General features: G+C 45.0%; 1 protein-coding gene across 3 annotated transcripts in view; it reads left to right on the top strand.

The window, feature by feature from the left end:
• Myrip (myosin VIIA and Rab interacting protein) overlaps positions 1–12,666 on the top strand; it is a 362,410-nt gene that overhangs the window by 255,457 nt on the left and 94,287 nt on the right. For 2 of the 3 annotated variants that reach the window (XM_008849427.2, XM_008849430.2), the window contains exons 4-7: positions 3,315–3,451; positions 8,617–8,697; positions 10,609–10,706; positions 10,899–10,979. In XM_008849427.2, the coding sequence (XP_008847649.1) occupies positions 3,315–3,451; positions 8,617–8,697; positions 10,609–10,706; positions 10,899–10,979 (397 nt within the window). The remainder of the gene's footprint in view (positions 1–3,314; positions 3,452–8,616; positions 8,698–10,608; positions 10,707–10,898; positions 10,980–12,666) is intronic. The other variant, XM_029554258.1, reaches the window with a different exon arrangement.

Here is a 12,666-nt window from a genome sequence, read left to right on the forward strand (position 1 = left end):
GTTGAAGCCCTTCAATTGGTCCTCATGTCTCTTTTCTCTTATATAGCACTTTTTGGTTAATTTCTCATTCTATGTTCTGGAAATTATATACTGTGTTTTTTTTTTTTAAATCAAACCTAATTGTCTATTTCAAGGAATTTGTTGGTTGTCCTCCAATGGACATATTTCATATTACCTTACCGTGTTACGTGAATTTAGTAATTTTTTATTTGATGTGTATAAGTATATTGCCTGCATGTGTGTAAGTGCAACCATGTTGCAATGCCCATGGAAGTCAGAAGAGGGTGTCAGATCCCGTGGAACTGGAATTATGGATGGTTGTTAGCTGCCATGTGGGTGCTGGGAATCAAACCCAGGTCCTCTCCTGGAGCAGCCAGTGCTCTTAACCACTGAGCCATCTCTCCAGCCCAGGTTTTAGTAATTTTTTTGAGACAGGGTCTCATTATGAAACCCTAGCTAAGCTCTCTGTATAAACCAGGCTGGCCTAGAACTCACTGAGATCCACCTGCCTCTGTCTCTGGAAATGGTGGGATTAAAAGCATGCACCACCATGCCCAGCCCAATTTAGTAGTATTTTGAATCGCTATTGATGCTAGCTAGAATTACTCAGAATGGATTGATGTTAATTAGAAATTGTTGTCTTCAATACACCAAATTATCTTTACTTGCTCTGTTTTATTATTGCTATTTGATCATGGCCCTTCCTTCTTAGGCCACTGGATTGTGTCAAATGCCTAGTAATCCTCATTCTTCATTCATGTTTCTTAACAAGGATTTAGTTAATTAAGAATGACAACAAGGATGGGCCTCCTGTGCCACTGAGTAACAAGCCCAGTGATCTGAAAGAGAAATGAAGGGCTAACTCTGTTCTCAAGTGTTCAGCCTAGGCAGGCAACTGGTAGACTTTATTTTGGGGGACATGGATGAGATCTGATGGTCAGACATGTAGTATTCCTCCAGTGCTATTAATGATGTGCTGTTAATGAACCCTTCTCCAGTAGATGGTTTAAATTCAATAGAAACTTGTTCTCTTTTCTTTTTTGTGGGGGGAGGCTAAAACAAATTATTCTTGGATCAGTTCCCCGTTTGTTTGGGAGCAGGAATGCAGGTGCGGGGGCTCAGAGGCCTCCTGTGTCTACACAACCTTTAAATGAATTTCTGAATAACATATCGTCTAAGCCAGCTCTCTCACTTAACCAACTCAGAATCAGACTTTCCAGTCGGAGTCCTGGCTGTTCTTAAAGGTTCGAAGGACAAGCTTGCTGTTAACCTTTTTGCTACAATTCACTTTCAGTTCTCCATAAATTTGTCAAAATCTCCAATTCTGTTCTCACCCCATTGGTTGACTTCACCTGGGGAGATGTATGCAAATATCTGTTCACGCCAGAAAGGACACTGATGACAAACCAAAGAAATGAGTACTTCCCAAGTCTAGTTAGACAACCAGTGAGCTTACTGGGATTATTTATAGGAATGTGGGCGAGGAGTTACGCATAGAGTGTAGGTCATTTGGGCAGCTGTGGCACTAAGAAGCCCACCCCAGCAAGGTTGAGAGCTCACAAAAGTAATGAACCTCCCGGAGCTCAAGGCAAAATTTTCAGGTAGCTCCACTAAGGGTCCCATCTCCCTGAGTCATTTATGGTTCATATGATTTAGAGGGTCCTCTTAAGTCTTTATTTTTTTAATCTCTGCATTCATTTATAGGTCACTTGGGCAGCTGTGGCACTAAGAAGCCCACCCCAGCAAGGTTGACAGCTCACAAAAGTAATGAACCTCCCGGAGCTCAAGGCAAAATTTTCAGGTAGCTCCACTAAGGGTCCCATCTCCCTGAGTCATTTATGGTTCATATGATTTAGAGGGTCCTCTTAAGTCTTTATTTTTTTAATCTCTGCATTCATTTTCTTTTTCTGAACTTTCCAAAATGAGTATGTAATGTTGCACTCATAAGAAAAATAACAAAAGCTGTTCTTAAAACAGAAGAGCTTTAGAAATACGTTCTTATGAGACGTAAAGAAGGTTCTCGTTGCTGTGTCACACCAAGCGCTGCTTTGCTCACCAGGAACCAGCTTTCCCACAGTGCTTCACACCGACTTGAGAAAGAGCTTGAAGCATTTTGCTGTCTTGTTGGTGCATTTTACTTTCCCAAGCTGGATTTAAAATGTTGATAATGCACTATTAGTTTCAAATGTAAAGCCTACTGTTAAACGGATGTTTTAGGAAGCCAGTTTTTGTGCATTAATAGACCCAAAACTTAGTGGTTTAGAATTGCAAGCATTGTTGGCTCACTGGATGAACTCAGCTAGGTCTGCTGGTCTCACTTAGGATCCCTTGTGCATCTCTGACCAGCTGGCAACTGATGGATGCACTCCCCTGTCTGGGAGTTGGCTGGCCAAGGGTCTCCATTCCAGAGCAGACCAGCCTGGGCTCATACACATGGTGATGGGGAGCAGGATTCCCAACAGCAGCAGGAGAGGAGCCCGCAGGCTCAGGACACAGCCAGTGTTGTGTGACACTATTCCTGGGGAGACATGAACAAACACCTATTCATCCAAGATAGAGAACCAATGACAGACCAAAGTAAGGATACCACCAGAGACCAACTTAGTGGGTCAATGTGTTATATTGGGGCTTCTTGCAGGAGTATGGGTGAGGGATTACTTATAGGAACAGAAATGACTCAAATGGGTGACAAATCACGAAAGCAGGAAACCTAGAGCTTACTGCACAACTTGCAGGCCGCTCAACAGGTCAAAAATGTCTCTTCCGGGGATGGGTCAGTTGGTCTAAACTTTTTCCAGGCAGCTCAACTGGTCTGAGCCTCTTCTGGACGCCTCAGCTTCTCTGAAAGTATCCCTCAATAGGCCTTGGGGCTTGTATATGCTTGGGGAGGGAGGGGCCTAGTGTATCTGGTGAGTTTTAGAAACTTCCTGAAGCCTTTGAGTTGTTTAATTCTGAGTTTAAGGTGCTTCCCTACAGGATGGAATGCTTCACCTCTAGAATATCCTGTTGTTTACCTCTGTCGACATTCTACATCTTATGGTCCTTCCCTACAGGATGGAATGTTCATTTCCCTTTAGAACATCCTGTGGTGTCTTAACAAGTATTTTCCCAAGATGAAAGGTTTTATTTCAGAAGAAATCACTACACACAGCCTTGTTCCTCTGTTCTCTACTGTAGGAGCAAGTGGCCAAGCCAGCCCAGATTCAGGGGACTGAGCCATGAACTCCACCTCCTCAGAGGTCTGGAGCAGTGTAGCAGTTCTGCGGTTCACCACTGAGCAGCTCTCATCTCCCTTTGTCTAACTGTCTCCCCAGGCTTCTCAGGACTCAGTCTCTGGAGTGGTTCTACAACAATGTGAAGAGCCGCTTCAAGCGTTTTGGCAGTGCAAAGGTCCTCAAAAACCTGTATCGGAAACACCGTCTGGAGAGTGGCGCCGGCTTTGACATCCTAGGTACCCTGCTTCCTGCTGCTCTGGGAGGCTATGTTAGCTGGGATGGGGGAAGAAGGTCTGGCTCATAGGCCTCTGGGGTGCACTCCCTCTGCTGGTGCAAAGAGGGTAGGTAGGAGAGACTAAGTTTTAACTTCAGATTTTGTTTTTGGGTATGTATGTATGTATGTATGTATGTATGTATGTGTGTGTGTGTTTATGGGTGTATGAACATGTGTGTGCATGTGCATGTAGAGGCCAGAGGTCAAACGGTCAGGAGCTGCCCACCTTATTTTTTGAGACAAAGTTTCTCTCTAGCCTAGAACTCACCAAGTAAGCTAGCCTGGGCTAGCTGAACACTGAGCCACAGGCTTCCTCCTGTCTCTGTCTGCCACAGTTCTGGGATTACAAGCATGTGCCACCATGTTCAGTTTTGTATGTGGGTTCTGGGGTCCTCATGCTTGATCAGCAAGCACTTCATCAACTAAGCCTGCTCTCCAGCCTCAACTCTGGTTTTGAACATTCCTGCTAGACTGGACATGACATGCTAGGGTCTCAGAAGACCAAACTGTTTCTTCAAATTGTGGGTAGTTTAATTCTCAATCCCTAGAAATGATTCTTGGAGGCTAGAGTGGGTGTGTATGTGTGTATGTGTGTGCAGGTACACATACCTGTGCACATGTGTGAAAGAGAATGTTGGCTGCCCTGCTCTATCACTCTGCCTTATTCCATTGTGACAGGGCCTCTCACTGAACCTAGAACTAGTCTGGTAGCCAGCAAGCCCCAGAGAGCCTTCTGTCTCCACCCTGTATAGTACTGGGGTCACAGGTGTTGGTCATTTGAACTCAGGTGTTCATGCTTGTGCAGCAAGTGATCTTACCACTGAGCTGTCTCCCCAGGCTCCTGGAAGAAATCCTTAACTATCATTCCCTGATAAGCAAAACACTGCAAAGTCATTTCCATTTAAGCAAACTATCATTAACTATCCTTAACTATCATTCTCCGATAAGCAAAACACTGCAAAGTCCTTCCAGATATGAGAGACCAGGCCTGTATTGAGAATATGCACTTCCCCTTCCTACAGGCTCAGACTCTGATGTCACAGAAAAGTTACAAGTGTTAGCACCCTCCTCAGATGACTGAAGGACAAACTTTACCTTTGTTATTTCTGTACAGTTAAGACAAGTAAGTTAATGAAAATGGGAAATTATAGTCTTTAGTCCTCTTAAATCAGCCTGAGGACGAGGCAGCTGTCAGAATGCGAACAGCGTGGGTTCCCCAAAAGGACTGTGCTTTTCTGTTCTAGAGGCAGGTGTTTGAAATCACTGCTGACACAGGTAAATGCTCTTTAGTCACAAGAAACAGGGAAAGAAAACAAATCTCACCCATCTCATTTGTGGTGCTTCTGCCGTCGTTATTTTACATTGTTGTATTCTCAATAAAGTCTTTGGTTATGTCTTATCTAAAAATATGCCAGTCCCTTAGGTGACTGGGGGGACACCATAAGGGAAACATACAGGGCTCCCTGTGGTCACCGTCAGACTCTGTCCTTCAAGCTATTCAGAAGAAATAACTGGGAGAGCAACACCTAGAGTTTCCACATAGTATTTTTATCTTCCTTTTATTGGTTTTTCTAAAAGTTTTTCTCTAGAATATAAAGGTTTAAAAAAACAAAAAACTTAAAGCTGATGCTGCGAACAGTAGTTTTTCACCCAAATATAATCTCAAGAAGGGTCCAGACCTTCTTTTAAAATGTATTTATTTTTATTTTATGTGTGTGAGTGTTTTGCCTACATGTGTACAAGTGTACTTGTATGTGCAGTGCCCATGGAGGCCAGAAGAAGGTGTCAGATCTGCTGGAACTGGAATTAAGGATGATTGTTAGCCACCATGCGGGTGCTGGAAATCAAACCCAGGTCCTCTGGCAGAGCAGTCAGTGCTCTTAACCCTTGAGCCGTCTTTCTAATCCCAGGGTCCAGACCTTTTTGGAGGTTTGACTCTCATTTGTAGCTCATCTTTTTTTTCCTCTCCAGTTGCATAAATGTGCTCAGTTGCTTAATGTAAAATAAAAAAATAAAATAGCTTTGATTGTCAGCTTGGCACTACTTTGAATCACCTAGGAAGGGAGGCTCAGTGTGGGACTGTCTACATTGGGTTGGTCTGTGGGCATGTCTGTGAGGGACTGTCTTGATATGGGACCATCCAGCCCAGTGCAGGCAGCACCATTTCATAGTTAGGCAGTCCTGAACCGCCTAAGAATGGAGAAATGTAGCTGAGCACTTAGCATGCATGCACATTGGTTTCTCTCTGCTCTTGACTGGATACGATGTGACCAGCTCTTTGAAGTTCCTGCCTCAACTTCCCCACAATGATAGACTGTAATCTGGCATTGTAAGCTGAAACTTCTTTCTCCCCTAAGTTACTTTTGATCAATGTGGTCTATCACAGCAACAGAAATGAAATTAGAATGGGCGAGCATGTGTGAATCATCCTATAGAACACAGCATAGCTCTGGTCTTCCCCTTTCTCTCTAAAGCCCCATGGGTGCAGGAGACAGACACCCATTCCCAGTGGGTTCATTCAGGGCTTTGAGATATTCAGGTGTCATTTTGAAAGGTGAGTCCCTTGCTGGGAGTAAGCATCTGATGGGATGGTGTAGGCTTGGGTGGCAGGCCCTCTGTGATCCAGCACTCCTCTATCTGGGCCTGGGTCATGGCATCCAGAGATGGTTTACACACTGGATCTCTGCAGACTGTGATGTGGAGGGGTGGCCTCTTTGCTTCTGTGTTCTCATAGCACACCTGAGGGCCTGTTACACCTGTGTCCTGAACAGTGCATTGGTTCCATCTTAAATGCATTATAGGTGTACCAATATGCTTCATAGAAATATTAGAGTCCATTTTTAAGGTGATTGGTAATACAGGACCTCAGGTTGTAGTTGTCAGTAGAATGCACTCAGTATATGCAAAGTCCTGGGTTAGCCCCCCAGAACTGCATAAATCAGGCATGGTGACAAACATCTATAATTCCAGCTCATGGAGGATGGAGGCAGGAGGATCAGAAGTTTGAGTTCATTCTCAGCTTCATGGGGAGTTGGAGCCAGTCAGGGATACACAAAATCCTGCCTCAAAAACAAAAATGATTAATAATATAAACAGATGCAACAGGCTCATGTCTCAGTATCCAAAATAAGCACAGCCAAGACATAAAAGGATGGGAAAAGATGACCTGCAGCATGCCCAAACGCAAGAGTATTTCCAAAGCAGTGCCCTCCTCAAACACAGGAAGCTGGGGCTCTTATACGTATTCAATGGATTTGGCCCATTCCTGAGCATGCTCCATTCTGGAGTACATCACTGAGCATGCTCAGTTAAAGAGTACACTCCTGAGCATGCTCAGTTAAAGAGTACACTCCTGAGCATGCTCAGTTTAAGGTCATGGACCACATGTTTAAAAGATTAAACTAATAACAGGAATGCTTCTGAGCATGCTCAGCTCGAACTATAATATAAATATAAATAAAACTAAAGGAAAGGACACTTTGAAGGTGGGCTGATATAGGAATCTGCCACTAGGTTCCTACCTTGTGTGGCTAACAGCAACTCCACTTAAACTAAGATTTCCTTTTCTTAAACATGGACACAAATACACAGTAGGCCATTTATGAGTCCTGTAAAGCCACAATCTTAAAGTAATGAGATGTATTCTACAAGCTCTGTAGAAAACTCAGTTACTCCTCAAGTGCAGAGAAGTCTTCCAGTGCTGAAATCACCCCTCAGGTGAGAGACTGGAGGGTCATGTCATTACCATTAGCTGATTCTGTCACCCACACACTTTTAGGGATGCCATCTTCCATTGTAAATACACATCAGAATCACCTTGGGAGCTTTGGGGAAAAATTCCCATCCCAAGATCATCTCCCAGCCCCAGGCAATGAGCTCCAAATCTCTGGAGGTAGCACTCAGTGCACATGCATTTTAAAGCGTCCTAAGTTATTTTAAGGCACAGCAAATGCAGAAAACATCAGCTAGAACATCACAGTAATCAGTTCAGCCATCTTCTGAATAAATGGCTCCCTCTTCAACTCTAGCCACAGTATCTATTTTCAGATTTTGATTTGTCAGAATATGTAGTCTGCAGTGCCTGAGGCATGTGTCATGTTCCAGAACCCTTAGGGTAAAACTCTGAGGGCTGGAGAGATGGCTCAGCAGTTAAAAGCACATATTGCTTTGACAGAGCTCTGTTCCTAGCACCCACCTTGGGTGGCTCACCACCACCTGTAACTCCAGCTCCAGGGGGATCTGGCCTCTTCTGGCCTCCACAGGCACTGCACTCACACACACACACACACACACACACACACACACACACACACAGCACAATTTAAAATGAGATAGATCTTTAAAAATGAACTCGTTCTATCTATGAAATGTCTTTGCTGTGTAGACAAGTGTACTTTGCCGTAAAATGCCTACTCCATTGAAAAGTCATGTGGTCCATGGAATCACGCAGGCTTCCTACCTCTTATATACTTTTTTGGCCACCAGTCCCTTAGCCCTCCCAAGCTAGCCTTACACCTTCACAGGCAATCAAAAGGCAACTTGGTACATTAGTTACTTCTCTTGTTCCTGTGACCAAATACCTGACAAGAATCAGCTTAAGGAAGGAAGAGTTTATCCTGGCTCACAGTTTGAGGGTGCAGTCCATCATGTTGGGGGAGGCCTGGCATCAGCAGTGTGAGGCAATCTGTCACATTGTGTTCACAGTCAAGAAGCAGAGAGAGAGGAATGCTGGTACTCAGCTAGTTTTCTCCTTTTGGTGCAGCCTGGAAACCCAGCCCATGACGGGGTGGGGTGCTACCCACATTCAGGGTGGATCTTCCCTCCTCATTTAGTCTGTTTTGGAAACATCCTCATAGACACACCCAGAGTTATGTTTCCATGGTGATTATAAATCTAGTCAAGTTGACAAGATAAATCTTCATTCTACGCTAGATCGAGAGAGAGAGAGAGAGAGAGAGAGAGAGAGAGAGAATGAATGAATGAATGAATGTACTGTGGCATTCAGTGATTCCATCAACCTGTTTGCAAGGCTGGCTTCATCAAAATGGATGATCCCCCAGCTCGGTGACACAAGTGCACCAGTGCTCATGAGACCTTTTATCACCATAATCTTTGTGTCTCCTCCAGGAGGAGGTGTGTTTGAGCCAAACCTGGAGAATGAAGGCAGCGTTTCAGGCAGTGACTCAACATTCTACAGGCAGTCTGAAGGTAAGGCTGTGTGAATGGCAGATGCCCAGAAGCTGGAAAGGCTGTGGGATACTGCCATGCAGTCATTCATCGCTGTGTGTGAGTCTCCATGGCTCTTATTACCTCCATTTTGGGCAAATCCATCAGCAAGAAAGGAGGATCACCCATATATGGCCTGGAGAACTGCAGTCACCATTCAGCCACTAGATACTTTATGATCAACTATTGAGAGCTGTAGACCTGGAGAATAGTAATCAAGCCACTCACTTGTGAATCTCATGTTAAAATATCCCTGTACCTTACTAACGTCTACATTTTTTACATATTTTTATTTTATGTGTACAAATACTTGCCTGCATGTCTGTATGTATACCACATGCATGCAAAGTCTACAGAGGCCAGAAGAGTGCATCAGATCCCCTGGAACTGAAATTAGATGGTTGACAGCCACCACATGGGTGCTGGAAATCAAACCCAGGTTCTCCACAAGCACAGCAAGTACTCTTAACTGCTGAACCATCTCTCCAGACCCAACTTCTACATTTTGTACCAATACCAATACTCACACCCAAGAATCATAAGTTGGCATCTAAAGCCTTTCTGAGACTTGGTTACTGTCCCCAACACTCACATGCCTGATTGCCTAGTCGCCTGGGAAACACATGAGTAGATTAACTCAGCCCATCCATCAGGACGTCACTGGAGAGCAGCCCAGAGCCTGGTACAGCTGAGGTACTTAGTCATACTTGCTAAGAATGTGTGGACCTGTTTTGTGAAATATACATTGGTGGATGACATATGATTAAAGCACATTATATACATATAGGAAAATGTTACAACAAACCTATTATTTTTCACAATAAGCACTAATAATAAAATAATTCTTTGGGGCTCACAAGATGGCTCAGGGGCTAAACGTTCTGGACTCAAAGCCTGATGATCTGAGTTAGATCTCTGGAACCCACATCATAGAAAGAGAGAACTAACTCCCACAAGTTGCCCTCTGCCCTCACATGCATGCCATGGCACACACATACATTACACATGCTCTTATACCCACTCATACGTATACACACAAAGTAAGTAAATTTTAAAACATGGTAATTAAAAAAAATCCAACACATTGACAAATATCAAGAAGAGGCTGGGCAGGAGATAGCGCCATGTTCAGGGAGCACTCGATGTGTTGACAGCACCATCTTCAGGGAGTACTTTATATGACAATGTCAATTTTACTTGTTCCATTTACTGAAACTGAAGAGGAAACTATGATCAGTCAACCAGACCTCAGTATACAGAACCCTGGGCTGGTTGCCCCATGTGGTCGGTCAGGACTGTTAGATCTGGCCTATAATATGTACATCCTTGACCATAACTGGGTTGGTTTTAGAGATTTCATTGCATTTGACAAATGCCACTTTCTGTACATATTGGTCTCTTTAGGTATCGAAGAAGCTTGAATGTTTTTTAATTGAATGAGTAATTAATGAGCAGATTGATATATTTACATCTTGTCTCATTTCACAAGTAACTTTCAGCAGCTTTGTAGGAAAATGGTTTGTGTCAATGACACATGACTAGATTATAAATGGAAACAGGGGGTTGAAGTTGGGGAGAAAGAGACACAAGCGCCCATCCCTTTTGGACCCATATTCCTGTACCTGACATGGTTTGGACTTCAGAGGCAATAAGTGGGTCTGCTGGTATGTGTGTCTGTTATCGCAGCTACTTGGGAGGCCGACATAGGAAGGTTGTAAATTCAAAGCCAGCCTGGGAAGCACATCAAGACCTTGGAGAGATGGGATAGCGAGCAGAGACTGTTCCCACATACGCAGGGTACCTCTGCCAATACCCTCAAGGGCTGTATGCAAAAGAGCACCTGTGGGACAGTCAGTCATTTGACTTGTCACTCTCTGTTCTATTCCTGCCTAGGACACAGCATGATGGATACATTGGCTGTGGCTCTACGCGTGGCTGAAGAGGCCATTGAAGAAGCCATTTCCAAAGCTGAGTCACATGGGGACAGCCTGGTAAGGCCTCCTTCTGTCTGATGAGAGGCGAAGGGGGTGGGGGAATCTTGGCCGTCAGAAGCAAGTGTAGATGATCAGGGTATCCAAGTCATAGTAGCCTTGATTAAGGCTATGTGCGACCTCCATCTGTGCTATGGCCAGGGCTCGTGAGTCAGTGAGAATTGCACCTCCTCCATTCTCTTCCCTCCACAGGACAAACAGAATGAGGCCAGTTACCTTCGGGACCACAAGGAGGAACTGACTGAAGAGCTGGCCACCACCATCCTGCAGAAGGTAGGATGGTCCGTTTGGCCAGGGAAGCCCCACTGAGGCCATGCCAGGGCCTCTGGGGAGCTGGAAAAAACACTCAGGGAATGAGTGAGTCACCTGTTCCATGACCACAGCTGAGGGAGATGGAGGAAGTCAGCCATGGAGCCTACTCTGGCTGCTGTCCCTGCCCCTTCACATGTCCTTGGCCAAAGCAAGTCCCTTAGCAGGACTCAGGGAGGTTGTATTCCCATGAACTAGGGGACCCACAGAGGCACCTGACAAAGGACTATAGTTAAGGAATCTTGAAAAAAGTCAGCCTTCATTTTTAGTCACAGGGACCCATGCCCTGTTCACATACCTTGCTCACAAGGACCTCTTGGCATCCGAAGACTCCAATCATAGCTCAAGGACATCGAGCCCAGAGTTCTCTTAATCACAGTTCACAGGATGTCAGGTTCAGATTCAGCACTTTTGCTGCTAGAGACCTGTGAACTAAGCAAACAAATGATCCTCTCTTTTTTCCCTTTGGTAGTTTTGAGACAGGGTCTCCCTATAGCACTAGCTGGCCTGGAACTCCCTATGTAGACCAGGCTGGGCTTGAACTCACAGAGATCTGCCTGCCTCTGCCTCCAGAGTGCTGGGATCAAAGGCGTGTGCCACCACACCTGGCCTTGATCCTCTTCTTGAACCCGACATAGAAGATTGGAGAGGAAAATGACAGAGTGGAGGAAGATAGGCATGGGCAGCCACTGTCCCCAAGAATTCCAAAGCCCAGCTGAGAAAATACAGATACCCTGCAGATGGGGCTTGATTGGACTGACACCCACCCCTGGGCAGCCACTTTCATTCATTATTGCTTCTTTCCTCAAGGCTGTGTGGTCTAGAGGCTCATTGGGGGCTGGGGAGATGATTCAGTCAGTAGAGTACTTGCTATGCCATCATGAAACCTGAGTTCAGTCCCTAGAATCTACATAAAAAAGCCAAGCATGGGGACTCCAGATAGATGCTATAATCCCAGGAAGATGCAGGTGGATTCCTAGGACTCACTGGCTAGCCAGGCCAGCCATACTAGCAATATGCAGTGTGAGATGCTGTCTCAAAAAAAAAAAAAAAAAAGGTGGGGCTTGATTGAAGAAGATGCCCACAATTGATCTCTGGTATCCACACCCATGCATATATGCATGTATGTACACACAAACATGTACACACACACAAATAAGTAAGTAAATATATAGAAGCCCAGTGAAGAATAACCTATTTTGGTGGCTTGGCCATTTTCTTGGCTGTTCCATCTGTAGAAGTTAAGAGCCCAGCACCCACTGCATCAGTGAGCCCACTAAATCTGCATGGTGCAAAGAAGCTGGAGCCAAAGCTATCTCTGCCTGACAAGGGGACCCGACATGTTTTAGGGCTTCCAGACACTTCGTCAAATCAGGACCGAAAGCCAAGAGGCACAGCATTTGAGATCCAGCTGCACCACTAATGAGCTGGGCAACTGTAGCTAACACCTGAATCTCCCTGGGCTCATGTCCTAATCTGTGGAACGGGGAGAAGTGCAGTGGGCATCTCTTAAATTATTCCAAGGAACAAGTGGTACAAAACATACGCAGTACCTAGCACAGGGTCTAATGCAGAGCAATAGGTGCTTCCATAGAAAAGCTGTGCATGGCAGGAAAAGGTCAGTTAGCCCTCTGTACCCACAGGCTCCTCC

Source organism: Nannospalax galili, unplaced genomic scaffold (assembly GCF_000622305.1).
Source record: "Nannospalax galili isolate Female #2095 unplaced genomic scaffold, S.galili_v1.0 scaffold443, whole genome shotgun sequence".
Classification (NCBI taxonomy): domain Eukaryota; kingdom Metazoa; phylum Chordata; class Mammalia; order Rodentia; family Spalacidae; genus Nannospalax; species Nannospalax galili.